The sequence below is a fragment of the Leucoraja erinacea genome, chromosome 2 (assembly GCF_028641065.1).
Source record: "Leucoraja erinacea ecotype New England chromosome 2, Leri_hhj_1, whole genome shotgun sequence".
NCBI lineage: Eukaryota > Metazoa > Chordata > Chondrichthyes > Rajiformes > Rajidae > Leucoraja > Leucoraja erinaceus.
The window spans coordinates 103,562,246-103,577,749 of NC_073378.1; the positions used below are offsets into that span (position 1 = coordinate 103,562,246).

General features: G+C 40.5%; 1 protein-coding gene across 1 annotated transcript in view; it reads left to right on the forward strand.

Annotated features, from left to right (window-relative positions):
* Positions 1-15,504, forward strand: part of col28a1a (collagen, type XXVIII, alpha 1a) — a 130,818-nt gene that overhangs the window by 30,458 nt on the left and 84,856 nt on the right. Inside the window, exons 11-13 of the mRNA XM_055649902.1 lie at positions 1,598-1,651; positions 7,360-7,428; positions 10,176-10,244. Of these exons, the coding sequence (XP_055505877.1) occupies positions 1,598-1,651; positions 7,360-7,428; positions 10,176-10,244 (192 nt within the window). The remainder of the gene's footprint in view (positions 1-1,597; positions 1,652-7,359; positions 7,429-10,175; positions 10,245-15,504) is intronic.

Consider the following 15,504-nt stretch of genomic DNA (forward strand, 5'->3'; position numbering starts at 1 on the left):
ATTATAATGAGCTGTAAATATAATGAATTTAAAATAAAATTATATTGATTTTGACAATAATGCAATTGGAAGATATTTGAGTGAAATATTGGAAAATATTCATGGTTTTGAGTTGACAATCACGAATTACAATGTTAAGTATAATCTTCAAATGTTTGGCTTGGAATAAAGATTTCAAGATATGTCAAGCTTGTTGTCATGAACTGTTAGCAATTTGTGCAATCTGCATTTATGGAATGTGAATTGGGTTTATTATTAATCCTTTAAGAATGCAAGGGAGACTTTGAATGAATAAATTAAAATCTGCACGTACATTGTTCTTGATCAGTACAGACTGTGTGCTGTGGGATAAGTCTGGTGGCTGCAAGATTTGTTTTATCTTGATTGTCATAAGTAAAGAAATGCTGTGGTGAATCTTGATAAATGATTAGCTCTTAGGCTGTCGTGATCAATCCCAATATTTAAAATAGAGTCACACAGCATGGAAACAGCAATTCTGCCTTCCACATTCACACCAACCAATGGGCACTAATCTATATTAACCCTATCTTCCTGCACGGCCATAGCCTTTGATGCAAATTTGATTTAAGTGCCCATTTAGCCACTTCTCAAGAACTGTCAGGGACTCTGCTTCCACCATTCACTCTGGCAGTGTATTCCAGGTACTCACCACCTTGGGTGTAAAAGGTCCTGCTCAGATTCTTTCTAAACCTCTTCCTCTTATCCCAACTCTATGTCCTCTATTTCTATCATCTGATGGGAAAAACTCCTGCAGTCTGCATCATCTATACATCTCATAATTTTGAATACCTCAAAAATGTCCCTTCTTAATCTCCTCCGTTCCCGGGAAAACAGATCTAGTCCATAATGATAATGAATGAAAACATGATTTGCGTTGTTTGACGAACACCATAATGGGACTTTCTTAGTTTCCAGATTTAGCTCGCTTAAAGCTCTGAAATGGATATTTGACCCACGTGCGGAACTTTAATACATTATTCCTGACAAATTCTGATAATAACATATTTTGTTGGTTCACATGCTTGATCAATGGTGTTTTATCATTAATGTTTAATGTTTTCTGAGTCATTTGTAACTGTCACTGTAAGTCATGTTGTTACTTGTGGGCGGAGCACCAAGGCAAATTCCTTGTATGTGAACACTTGGCCAATAAACCTACTTACTTAAACATAAGAATCTTAAACACATGATTAAAGCATACGATCGTCTAAAAGATAATTAGTTATATGCTAACATGCTCTATATATCAAGAGTAATAAATAAAATTATAATACCTTAGATTGACACAATGCTGGAGCAGCTCAGTGAGTCAGGCAGCGTCTCTGGAGAAAATGGATGTGACGTTTTGACCGAGACCCTTTTTCTTTGATATAATACCTTGCTGGCTTATGGAGGGGGATATGTGTGTTTTTAATGCAAATGTACCCAAATAATCTCACATTTTGTTAGTATTATTTGGGGTTGGAAGACTGGCTAGTATCATTGCTTGAAAAAATAATGAAAAAAATCTTAATTTTGTTGTCGTTATCATTGCAATAATTAAGAAAAATCTGAATATTTTTATTATTTTGAACAGGGATTAGCTGGCCCAGCTGGCGAGCAAGGTCCTGAAGGAATCCAAGGCCCAAAGGTAGGGGATGTTTGTTGCTTGCGGTGTTGAATCTCCATTAGGAATATATGAAATACAAATATATCAACATGTCTTTCTACTCTACATTTGATGAACCATCAATGAAGATCAATATTTGCAAAAATAAGAAATAGCAATGTGCATTTGTTTATATTTTTCATATTCCCCAGTTGTTAAATGTTTCTGCATCCTAAACACAACTCAAAAGTGACATGGTTATTGAATCCTCATCTTAGGTCTCACTGGAACAAAGCTTAATATGATGCAATGAAGTTTGAACTGATGATATATGTTCGCACGTTTAACAACTAGATGGATAATTGTGAAAACTGAGGTGGTTTACAAATTTGTTTTATGTGAATGAATCATATTTGGTGTTATATAGAAACATAGAAAGTAGGTGCAGGAGGAGGCCATTTAGCCCTTCGAGCCAGCACCGCCATTCATTGTGATCATGGCTGATCGTCCCAAATCAATAACCCGTGCCTGCCTTCTCCCCATATCCCTTGATTCCACCAGTCCCGAGAGCTCCATCTAACTCTGTTGAATGGTTAAACTAGAGATTATCTTTGTGTAACCAAACTTGCATATTTGATCCATGCTATAGTAGAGAGCAAAGTTGTAGAAGATCTACTGTGAAAATCTATCTGGTGGTTGGGTGGCGTAGGAAAGTGTGGGTTGATTAGAATAACGCAAGGGAGAAGAATACAGGCTTCGTTGTTGTGGGTGAAATACCAGAGCTGCCAAAGATAGCTGTTTTCAGAAAATCATGTAGTGAGCCTTTCTCGCAGTAACCAGCAGCATGAAATGTTATACAGTATGTAGCAGATCAATATGCTGGAGAAAGAAATCCTGAAGGTTTAGGGCTGGAAGTGACATGTGATGAGCTATCAGAGGCTGAAGAGGGTTTTGGGGCTGATTCAATTTCCACTGGAATTCTGACAATTCCTGGTTCGGTTGGAAAATGATTCAAAGATGGGCCTGAAATAATGCAGCACCAGAGGCAGCATATTGAATCGCACAGGTGAGGGGAATTAAATCCTCATTTCTGTTTAAAATGTATAATATTACAGAAAAATAAATCAATGCCAATTTTAGAATTTAGAATTAATTAATTTCCAATGGAAAGGGATCCAAATAACTATTTTTAGCAATGGAATTTCTAGATGACAAATAGTCTTTGTTGTCTCGCATGGAACCACAACCATTCTGGCCTGTTTAAGTAGTTCTACTGAGAAACAGTGGTCAAATGTTCTTAGTGTTTTAATCGATCCATAAAATTATTGATATTCCTGAAACCAAACAGCATCGTTTCAGGATATTTTCTGGAAAATGAACTCCTAACTATTTGGCGCAGCACACTCCATATTTCCAATCTATTTATTTTTAGTCATTTGACTATTTTGGGACAAAAAGTGCAATCTGGGACAAAGAGAAGAAATGTTGTTAGCATTTATCATGTTAGGAAACATGGACACCAGAAACAGATGAAGCTATAATCTTCAACAGAATTGTAGCCAATATCGGAAAAGGAACAGTATAAAGATAAGGGTGAAATGGCACAAAGCTGGGTGGCAGTGTGAACTGTGAGGAGGATGCTATGAGAATGCAGGGTGTCTTGGACAGGTTGGGGGAGTGGGCAGATGCATGGCAGATGAAATTTAATGTGGATAAATGTGATGTTATCCACTTTAGTATCAAAAAACAGAAAGGCAGACATAATCTCACATTTCTGACATGAAGACATGCCTCAATTATTGAAGGGAAACATCAATTATTTATATCTTCAAAAGATGAGACAATCTGAACAAGATAAAACTTCTTGATATCGGCCACAGAGAAAGTCATTGCCATGGTCCTCCTCAGCAGCCTGTTCCTCGTGGCTGAAGAGCTGCTCTCTGGATCTGTCCTGGGGGCACAGCAGACATGATCTCACTATATGCCAACACTGAGAAAAATGCAAAGAGCAACATCAAGCACCATCCTTTTGAAACATTGCTGCTTGTAGATAACCATCTCCAAATTGGATTAAGAATGAAAACTGAATGAACTGCAGCTTGTATGGTGGCGAAAATTGGCATTAGTCGATTATCTAATGATTAAACAATTGTTAGAATTATGGTATGAACTATTGTCTGAGTGGCAGAATAGATCAGGGATAACTGAGCAGGACATCTATACATAACTAAAACTCTGATCTTGTGCTCTTCGATTTACGCGGTATTTCTATTTGCGCAAAAATGGTACGCGATAGCTAATTTGTATGCTTCATCTTTTGTTTTGATATTATCCCTGATTTCCCTTGTTATCCACGGATGCACTACCTTCCCTGATTTTATATTTTGCCAAACTAGGATGAACAATTGTTGTAGTTCATCCATGCAGCCTTTAAATGCCTTCCATTTCATATCCACCATCAACCCTTTAAGAATCAATTGCCAGTCTATCTTGGCCAATTCACGTCTCATACCCTCAAAGTTACCTTTCTTTAAGTTCAGGACGCTTGTTTCTGAATTAACAATGTCACTCTCCATCCCAATGAAGAACTCAACCATATTATGGTCACTCTTGCCCAAGGGGCCACGCACAACAAGACTGCTAACTAACCCTTCCTCATTACTCAGTACCCAGTCTAAAATAGCCTGGTCTCTCGTTGGTTCCTCCACATGTTGGTTTAGAAAACTATCCCGCATACATTCCAAGAAATCCTCTTCCTCAGCACCCCTGCCAATTTGATTCACCCAATCTATATGTAGATTGAAGTCACCCATTATAACTGTTTTACCTTTGTTGCAAGCATTTCTAATTTCCTGTTTGATGCCATCCCCAACTCCACTACAACTCCCACTAGCGTTTTCCGCCCCTTAGTGTTTCGCAGCTCTACCCATATTGATTCAACATCCTCCAAGCTAATGTCCTTAATTTCTATTGCGTTAATCTCCTCTATAACCTGCAACGCTACCCCACCTCCTTTTCCTTTCTGTTTATCCCTCCTGAATATTGAATATCCCTGAATGTTCAGCTCCCTGCCTTGGTCACCCTGGAGCCATGTTTCTGTGATCCCAACTCATCCACCTTATTATGAATGCTCCTTGCATTGAGACACAAAGCCTTCTGGCTTGTTTTTACAACACTCTTACCCCTTGTACAATGATGTTGAAAAGTGGCCCTTTTTGATTTTTGCCCTGGATTTGTCTGCCTGCCACTTTTACTTTTCACCTTGCTACCTATTGCTTCTACCCTCGTTTTACACCCCTCTGTCTCTCTGCTCATGCTCCCATCCCCCTGCCACATTAGTTTAGATCCTCCGCGACAGAACTAGCAAACACTCCCCCAAGGACATTGGTTCCATTCCAGCCCAGGTGCAGACCGTCCTGTTTGTACTGGTCCCACCTCCCTCAGAACTGGTTCCAATGCCCTAGAAATTTGAATCTCTCCCCCTTGCACCATTTTCAAGCCCCGTATTCATCTGCAATATCCTCCTATTTCTACTCTGACTAGCACATGGCACTGGTAGTAATCCAGAGATTATTACCTTTGAGGTCCTACTTTTAAGTTTATCTCCTCGCTCCCTAAATTCATCTTGTAGGACCGCATCCCGTTTTTTTACCTATATCGTTGGTACCAATGCACCACGACAACTGGCTGTCCACCCTCCCCCTCCAGAATTTTCTGCAGCCGCTCAGTGATATCCCTGACCCTTGCACCAGGGAGGTAACATACCATCCTGGAGTCTTGTTTGCGGCTGCAGAAACGCCCATCTATTCCCCTTACAATTGAATCCCTTATTACTATTGCCCTTCCACTCTTTTTCCTCCCCTCCTGTGTCGCAGAGCCACTCACGGTGCCATGAACTTGACTGCTGCTGCCTTCCCCTGATGAGCCATCTCCCCCAACAGTATCCAAAATGGTATACCTGTTTAGGAGGGAGATGACCGCAGGGGACTCCTGCACTACCTGCCTACTGCTTTGCTGGCTATTGGTCACCCGTTCCCTTTCTGTCCGCTTACCTTTTACCTGCGGTGTGACCAACTCACTATACGTGCTATTCACGACTTTCCCAGCATCGTGGATGCTCCAGTATGAATCCAACCGCAGTTCCAATCGTTTAATGCGGCCTGCCAGGAGCTGCAGCTGGACACACTTCCTGGAAACGTAGTCACCAGGGACACCGACAATATCCCTGATCTCCCACATGTTGCTGGATGAGCAAACCATGAGGCCGATCTCAACTGACATGGCTTACCCCCAAATTAAATCAACTCACTCACACTATAAAAATCTTAATCCTTTAAACTGTACCTTTACTAAAAAGCACTGTACCCTTAACTCACTGTAGCCTTAACTCACTGTAGCCTTAACTCACTGTAGCCTTAACTCACTGTAGCCTTAACTCACTGTAGCCTTAACTCATTGTACCCTTAACTCACTGTACCCTTAACTCACTGTACCCTTAACTCACTGTACCCTTAACTCACTGTACCTTAACCTTACCCTTAACTGTACCCTTAACTGTACCCTTAACTCACTGTACCCTTAACTCACTGTACCCTTAACTCACTGAACCCTTAACTCACTGAACCCTTAACTCACTGAACCCTTAACCAGAAAGTAGAAATGCAAACCTGGGGTTGATCCCAATCAGCTGCTTCCTCCAGACCGCTTGCACCAATCAGCGGCTTCCACCAGACCACTTCCTTTGAAGCGTGATGGAACGTTACAGATTGGGTACTCATCCCCTCGCTCTAACAGCTCCTGGGCCTCTGTGGAGTAAAGCCTCGCACTCGATTTTTAAACTCACCGCCCGGAAACTCCTCCACTCGCTCCAACGGCTCCAAGACTAACCCAATTGAGAAATTCAGTAGGCATGTGATTGTATCTGCTACCATTATCCCATGCCCACACTCTCCTATCCCACATTGCTGGAGAATTGAATTTACATCCTGTCTTACCAGGGTTTTCCCAGGAAAGCATCACTAACTTCAACTACAATGCAAGGGGCTGATCTGCTTTTCTGAAATGGTTTCACTGCTATTGGGCCTTGCCCTGGCTGGATCCCACTTGCAACTACCTGGATGCCAGAATATATCTGCAGTTTCAGCGTACTGAAGAAGTACATTGTAAACTTTTTGGTGGAAAGATGGTGCCCTAATTTTGCTTTCTGACAACATTTATCTTATTAAAATAATATATTACAATGAAGATGCTTCCCTATATGAAGCATCAGTAATGATGACAAACCACAATGCCTGTTGTATCTGGTCATTGTATGTTGAGAGATTTGGTGAAAAGATATTATGGGCAAGAAGGTAATAGAATCACGAGTAATTTGTGCTTCATATTACCGACCAGTGAATGACTGTTCAGCATCACCTATGGCATTATCACATCATTTAGCCCTCCTCTACTATTACTTATGTCTATTATGTTTTGAATTAATTCAAATAATTGTGTGTGAATTTAGCTCCCAGCATCTAAAACGCCATTCAAAGTAAGTGTGGCACCTGGAGAGAGGACAATTGCTGGAGATTTGAGCTGTATTTGTGTTGAACATTAATGGTTAGAAATGTCTGCCTGTGTCCTATTTATCAAGTTGTTAATGTGTGGGTCAAATCTAATTTTTGTCATTATTTTTTCCTATAAGAATAAATATTGTTTGATTACCTTGTAATACTCTCTTATTTATTATTTGCCTTTTTTTTCTAAAGGGTGATCGTGGTCTTACTGGTTTAGATGGTCCAATAGGAAACCCTGGAATTGGATACCCAGGACCACAGGTAATGAACAGCATCCTCATTTTACCTGTAGTGGAAATATTTGTCAAATTCTTTTCCTCAGCTTTTGATAGAAACCCATCTTCTTTACCTCTGGGTATTTGCATTACAAATATTGGTACATAATCAACAACATATTATGAGGCAAATGTAAAAAATCCTAGTTTGTCATCCACATGTCATCCTACATTTAGCCTATTTTTTAGAGCAATATCCAACCCACCAATCATCCAATCGGGTGCAGTCTGCTTTCATGTGACAACTTGTTTAATATAATAAAACTACAAAGTTCTGCAACATGAACAAGAAGTTTAAATTCTCCATGCTGGGAGTTTTAGTGTTAAGTAGGCCAGGATAAGTGAAATGGGATTTGAATACCAGATATGATGAATATTGAATGCTGTTTGTTAAAATAAAATACTGTTTAACATGCAAGTAGAATGCTGGCATATAATTCAGGGGTTGAAGTTATTTGATTGCTGCACAGAACTCTAATTAGTGTAGTGCTTCAGGGCACCATATGTCCAAGAGGACACATTGGCTTTGTCTTGTATTTTCTATGGGGTTTTTTTGTAGAATAAAATTCTGGTGGATTCTACAATAGGTGAACAGTTTAGTTTTGTGAAAAAAAAACAAAAAACTGATTTTACAATATACTAGACAGGAGGAACAGAACATTGGCAAGTAAAATAATAACTTAATTGAATTCAGTGGCCACAAAAAGGATGGGTGACCACAACTGCAGGTGGATGACCATGCAGAGATTAATGTACAAAAATCAACAGTTTGTTGTAATTCTGCAGGGGTTTAGTGAAACCACATTCAGTTATGCTATTATTGTTTAAAAAGGGATACATTTGCTTTGGAAGCAGTTCTGGGATGATTCACTTGGTTGATTTTTGTGGTAATAGTTTACCTAATGTGGCAAGATGGAGTAGACTGAGCATATACCCTCGCCAGCTTACAAAAAGAAAAGTTATTTTATTACATGTACAAGCATCCAAGAGAGAAAGGCAAAGTAGATTCCGTGAGTTGCTTTTCTTGTAGAGGGTCTCAGGATACTTTGGAGTTTGAATGAGGAGACGTTTCTTTACTCACAGGAGTGTAAGTAGGGGAAAACCCACAGAGTCTCAGGAAGAACTTGCAAACGCCACATAGGAAGTCAGGATTCAACCTGGGTCACTGTAGCTATGAGGCAGCAAATTGGCTTTCATAGCAAGAGGATTTGAGTATAGGAGCAGGGAGGTTCTACTGCAGTTGTACAGGGTCTTGGTGAGACCACACCTGGAGTATTGCGTGCAGTTTTGGTCTCCAAATCTGAGGAAGGACATTATTGCCATAGAGGGAGTACAGAGAAGGTTCACCAGACTGATTCCTGGGATGTCAGGACTGTCTTATGAAGAAAGACTGGATAGACTTGGTTTATACTCTCTAGAATTTAGGAGATTGAGAGGGGATCTTATAGAAACTTACAAAATTCTTAAGGGGTTGGACAGGCTAGATGCAGGAAGATTGTTCCCGATGTTGGGGAAGTCCAGGACAAGGGGTCACAGCTTAAGGATAAGGGGGAAATCCTTTAAAACCGAGATGAGGAGAACTTTTTTCACACAGAGAGTGGTGAATCTCTGGAACTCTCTGCCACAGAGGGTAGTTGAGGCCAGTTCATTGGCTATATTTAAGAGGGAGTTAGATGTGGCCCTTGTGGCCAAGGGGATCAGAGGGTATGGAGAGAAGGTAGGTACGGGATACTGAGTTGGATGATCAGCCATGATCATATTGAATGGCGGTGCAGGCTCGAAGGGCCGAATGGCCTACTCCTGCACCTAATTTCTATATTTCTATGTTTCTATCTGTATCACTGTATTAAATGTACAGCTATCCCTTGACCTCGAAAACATTTAGCTTAGCAGTATTTGTTAAAGCGAAAAGCCTGAGCAAAATGTATTATGTGTCTTTTGATAACAGGTATACAAAGAAAGAGAATAGCATGGTATTTGTTGCAAAGAAAGAATTCTTAAAATCAAAGACAAGGAGCCAAAGTGTTAAGTTTATAATGAAAATTCATGAATTGTACTTCTGTAAATCAAAGAAAACCTGCATAGTCTACTTCCATTTCTATTTTGAATGCTGTTTGATAAAATGAAATATTGTTTAACATGCTAATAGAATGGTGGCATATAATAGGCAAGTTTGGTATTACAACTGCCGATGCCCAGGTCATAGGTCATTCGGGATAAACATTCTCGCCAGCTGAGCTACTGTGTGGGTACGAACCTGCGTTTCAGTCGTATTTTCCAGTTTGGCTTCTTCGAGGTAAGAAAATACTGCTTTCAAATCTATTAACATGGTTCATTTGTACAAAACTACAATGATCTTGGTGGTTTTATTGCTTTATGCTTCGGTAAGTGAGCGAGATAGTGACGATGAATAATTGACTTTGTTATTTGGTGCAGGTTTTTAAGTTGTTTCTCCCCAGTTGGTAAGAAAGCACACAGTAAAGACTTATCCAAAAAGTAATCCAAAAAGTATTAACACTTAAGATAAGAGAATGCAGGCAATTCAATGCCGTGCTGTTGCCATTTCCCCAAGTAATCTAGCCTGAACAACTTTATGCTTTGTCCATATTTTTAATGTGTTTTAAAACCTTTAGGAAAACATTAAAGAAGTTAATTTATCTCCTGTAAATTTATCAATGCGGTGTATTTCAATGCCAGCAACACCAAGTAAATGAAATGTCTTTATGTCCTTAGGGTGTAAAAGGTTCACACGGTCAACCTGGTCCCCTTGGTCCCCCTGGGATTGGAGAATCTGGATTACCCGTAAGCACCATTAGCTCTTTTTAAAGCATTGTGATATTATCATGATATTGGTACATATCATTAACCATAAGCAACAAACCACTGACAATCTGTTTTAATTGCTGCAATAATTTAACCTGTTTTATGTTATTGTTCAGATTTTCACAGTTGCAACCTTGGTGAAAATGATGAGCCTGGTTTTATGGAGGTTGAAAGGGGACATGCACAGTGTATGAACATCTTACATTGAGGACTATGGAATTGAAAGTCTTAACTAGATTAGTTGATGGAATGGGGATATGCTGTAAAATATGTATGTTGATTCCTACAATCGGATAAAGGTTCCAATTGATGATTTTGGAAGCATACCAAACAGTTGAAGCACACCAAACATTCCCTAGGACATTAATCTCCAATTAATTTAGGTATGTTTTTCTTTGAAGATCCTTTATATACAAGTCCCAATGTTTTCAGAGACCTACAACTCCCTGTTCCACGAGCGCCCTTATATGCTGTGAATTTCCAAGTCACCCATCCTCAATAACACTGTCTAATCATCCTGTTTCTGGACCCTTGGTGGTTTCTGAAAACAAATGCATAATGGTAAAACATTTCAATGAGCTTAACAATGTTAGCTGATTGCGACATAGCCCCTTCTTTAAATGAATACCCCCTGCTGAGGTGTTTAAGAAGGAACTGCAGATGCTGGAAAAATTGAAGGTAGATAAAAATGCTGGAGAAACTCAGCGGGTGAGGCAGCATCTATGGAGCGAAGGAATAAGTGACGTTTCGGGTCAAAGGGTCTGAAGAAGGGTCTCGACACGAAACGTCACCTATTCCTTCACTCCATAGATGCTGCCTCACCCGCTGAGTTTCTCCAGCATTTTTATCTACCCCCTGCTGAAGTGTTCAGGCCAAAGTATCTTTTTTAAAGTGCACTTTGTTTCCATTTATGATGGCACAACAGATTTCTTTAAATATCAGTTATGGTAATGAACACCTCCGTAAATGAACGACCAAGAAAAATCTCCCCTAAATATCTCCTCTGACCATAACTTGGGATATGTTTAATTGAGCAGGTGCAGAGTAATAGCAGGGTGCTGCATAACATAGACACATAGTGATTTAATTATTGGCTGACTAACTTGGAATGGTTGGGAATTTCACATAGCTGAAGATGTTTTATCGTGCACTGGGATGGAAATCCTAAGGGCAAGAGTGGTGGAATTACAGCTAAGTGGGAGAGGGTGATAATTGTTTTCTTCAATAAATTGCACAATATTCCTATCCATACATGGCAAGATCAATTTTTGGTGGATGCCTGCCTAAAGCTGCCATTGTTAAATTTGTGATTTTAACAATGTTAATTTAAAGGTGTGTTTTCGGTGAATGTTTAAATATTTTGATGCCACTATTGGAATGCAAGCTTTACAGCAGCACATCAGTCTCCCCAGTGTGGAGCAGTTTGATACCATTGCCAAACAGTAGGAATGCAAACTGGGGTAGCAAGTGCACACATAAAGATTGTTGGGGATAGATTTTCATTGTCATTGTCTGTGGTAATTCAGTACAGTAACATTTCTCCTTGCTTTATTAAAGATAGTACATGATTTTACTTCAGGTAGGTTCTATAATGGGCAGCATTAGTGAAGATTGGAAGACCTAATTAAAATTGATGAATTGCCTACTTACAGAGATTATCTAACCTAATCTTGATCCTGAGTTCAGGGCTTCTTCAGGGTTTTAGGTCGAGTGTGCTTTAGACAATAGACAATAGGTGCAGGAGTAGGCCATTCGGCCCTTCGAGCCAGCACCGTCATTCACTGTGATCATGGCTGATCATCCACAATCAGCACCCCATTCCTGCCTTCTCCCCATATCCCTTGACTCTGCTATCTTTAAGAGCTCTATCTAATTCTCTTTTGAAAGGATCCAGATAATTGGCCTCCACTAACTTCTGATGCAGAGAATTCCACAGAACATGTGCAAATGTTTTTCTTCATCTCTGTTCTAAATGGCCTACCCCTCATTCTTAAACTGTGGCCCCCGGTTCTGGACCCTCCAACATCGGGAACATGTTTCTTGCCTCTAGCGTGTCCAATCCCTTAATAACCTTATAGGTTTCAATACGAAGCCCTCTCATCCTTCTAATTTCCAGTGTATACAAGCCCAGTCGCTCGATTCTCTCAGCATATGACAGTCCCACCATCCCAGGAATTAACCTCATGAACCCACGCTGCACACTCCCAATAGCAAGAATATCCTTCCCCAAATCTGGAGACCAAAACTGCACACAATACTCCAGGTGTGGTTTCACCAGGGCCCTGCTGTACCTGCTTGCTTACTTTCAGTGACTGTTGAACAAGGACACCCAGATACAATACAATACAATACAACAACGTTTATTTGTCACATTGCACAAAAAGTGCAAGTGAAATGATATGTCAGCAGCGATACAGTGATAATGGGCAGCATTAGTGAAGATTGGAAGACCTAATTAAAATTGATGAATTGCCTACTTACAGAGATTATCTAAGGAAGATCTCGTGGTATTTCCCCTTTTCCTAACTTGACACCATTTAGATAATAATCTTCCTTCCTGTTCTTCACACCAAAGTGGATAACCACACATTTATCAACATTAAACTTCATCTGCCATGCATCAGCCCACTCATCCAACCTGTCCAAGTCACCCTACATCCTCATAGCATCCTCCTCACAGTTCACACTACCACCCAGCATTGTGTCAACTGCAAATTTGTAAATGTTACTTTGAATCCCTTCATCTAAATCATTAATGTATATTGTAAATAGCTGCAGTCCCAGCACCGAGTCTTGCGGTACCCCACTAGTCACTGCCTGCCATTCTGAAAGGGACCCGTTAATCCCAACTCTTTGTTTTCTGTCTGCAAACCAATTTCTATCGACGTGTGTACCCTACCCCCAATACCATGTGCTTTAATTTTGCCCACTAATCTCCTACATGGGACCTTATCAAAGGCTTTCTGGAATTCCAGGTACACTACATCCACTGGCTCCCCTTTGTCCATTTTCCAAGTTACATCCTCAAAAACTTCCAGAAGATTAGTTAAGCATGATTTCTCCTTCGTAAATCCATACTGATCCTGTTACTGCCATCCAAATGTGCCGCTATTTCAGCTTTTATAATTGACTCCAGCATCTTCCCCACCACCGATGTCAGGCTAACTGGTCTATAATTCCCTGTTTTCTCTCTCCCTCCTTTCTTAAAAAGTGGGATAACATTAGCTACTCTCCAATCCACAGGAACTGATCCTGAATCTATAGAATGGAAAATGATCACCAATGTGTCCACGATTTCTAGAGCCACTTCCTTAAGTACCCTGGGATGCAGACCATCAGGCCCTGGAATTTATCAGCCTTCAGTCCCATCAGTTTATCCAACACCATTTCCTGCCTATTGTGAATTTCCTTCAGTTTTTCCGTCAACCTAGGTGTTCTGGCCACAAGTACACCTGCGAGATTGTTTGTGTCTTCCTTAGTAAAGACAGATCCAAAGTACCTGTTCAACTCATCTGCCATTTCCTTGTTCCCCATCATAAATTCACCTGTTCCTGTCTTCAAGGGACCCACATTTGTCTTAACTATTTTTTTCCTCTTCACATACCTAAAGAAGCTTTTACTATCCTCCTTTATATTCTTGGCTAGCTTACCTTCGTACCTCATCTTTTCTCCCCGTATTGGCTTTTTAGTTATCTTCTGTTGCTCTTTAAAAGTTTCCCGCTTATCTTTGCTATGATATACTTCTCTTTTATTTTTATACTGTTCTTGACTTCCCTTGTCAGCCACGATCGCCTTTTACTCGCCTTAGAATCTTTCTTCCTCTTTGGAATGAACTGATCCTGCACCTTCTGTATTATTCCCAGAAATACCTGCCATTGTTGTTCCGCTATCATCTCTTTCCAGTCAACTTTGGCCAGCTCCTCCCTCATGCCTCCATAGTCCCTTTTAGAAACATAGAAACATAGAAATTAGGTGCAGGAGTAGGCCAACTGTAATATTGACACTTCCGATTTTCCCTTATCAAATCCGGTTCATTACACAACACTAAATCCAGAATTGCCTTCTCCCTGATAGGCCACAGTACAAGCTGCTCTAAGAATCCATCTCCGAGGCACTCCACTAATTCCTTTTCTGGGTGTCCAGTGCCAACTTGATTTTCCCAGTCTACCAGCATGTTGAAATCTCTCATAACCACTGTAGCATTACCTTTGCTACATGCCAATTTTAACTCTTGATTCAACTTTCACCCTATATTCAGGCTACTGTTTGGGGGCCTGTAGATAACTCCCATTAGGGTGTTTTTACCCTTACAATTCCTCAGTTCTATCCATACTGACTCTACATCTCCTGATTCTATGTCACCTCTCGCAAGGGACTGAATTTCATTCCTTACCAACAGAGCTACCCCACCCCCTTTGCCCACCTGTCTGTCTTTTCGATAGGACGTATACCCCTGAATATTTAGTTCCCAGCCCTGGTCCTCTTGCAGCCATGTCTCTGCAATTCCTACGACATCAAACTTGCCAATTTCTAACTGAGCCTCAAGTTCATCCACTTTATTTCTTATACTTCGCGCATTCATATAGAACACTTTAACTTCGGTATTCACCTCCCCTCTCACATCGGCCACTATTGCCCCTGGCCTTACTCTCTTATCCCTTCTCAAACTTTCCTTCCCATTAATTCGGGAGTTATTTGTAACTTTTCCTGTACTCACTTCCCCTTTAACTCCATGTTTATACTCCCAATTTGTTAACCCCTCCCTCCGCTATTTAGTTTAAACCCACACGTGTAGCACTAGCAAACCTGCCTGCCAGAACGTTGGTCCCCTTCCAGTTAAGGTGTAACCCGTCCCTTTTGTACAGGTCACCCCTACTCCAGAAGAGATTCCAGTGGTCTATAAATCTAAATCCCTGTTCCCTGCACCAGCCCCCCAGCCATACATTCAAATCCCCTGATCCTGTTCCTGCCCTTACCAGCACAAAGTACAGGAAGCAATCCAGAGATAACCACCCCTTGCAGTTCCTTCATTGAAACCCGAAGGCCAAAAGCTTCTAAACCTATTTCTACATTAAAGACATTTCATCTCCCACACTTTCCTGTTTTCTCTTGCAAGGTTTAGAAACATGGTTCTATCATCAGATTCTCGGAAGTACATTAACATTTTGCACAGCTGTAAAAGGGTTTTCCATCTCACTTGGCAACGAAGTGCATCTTTCTGAATAAATCGTTAGATTCT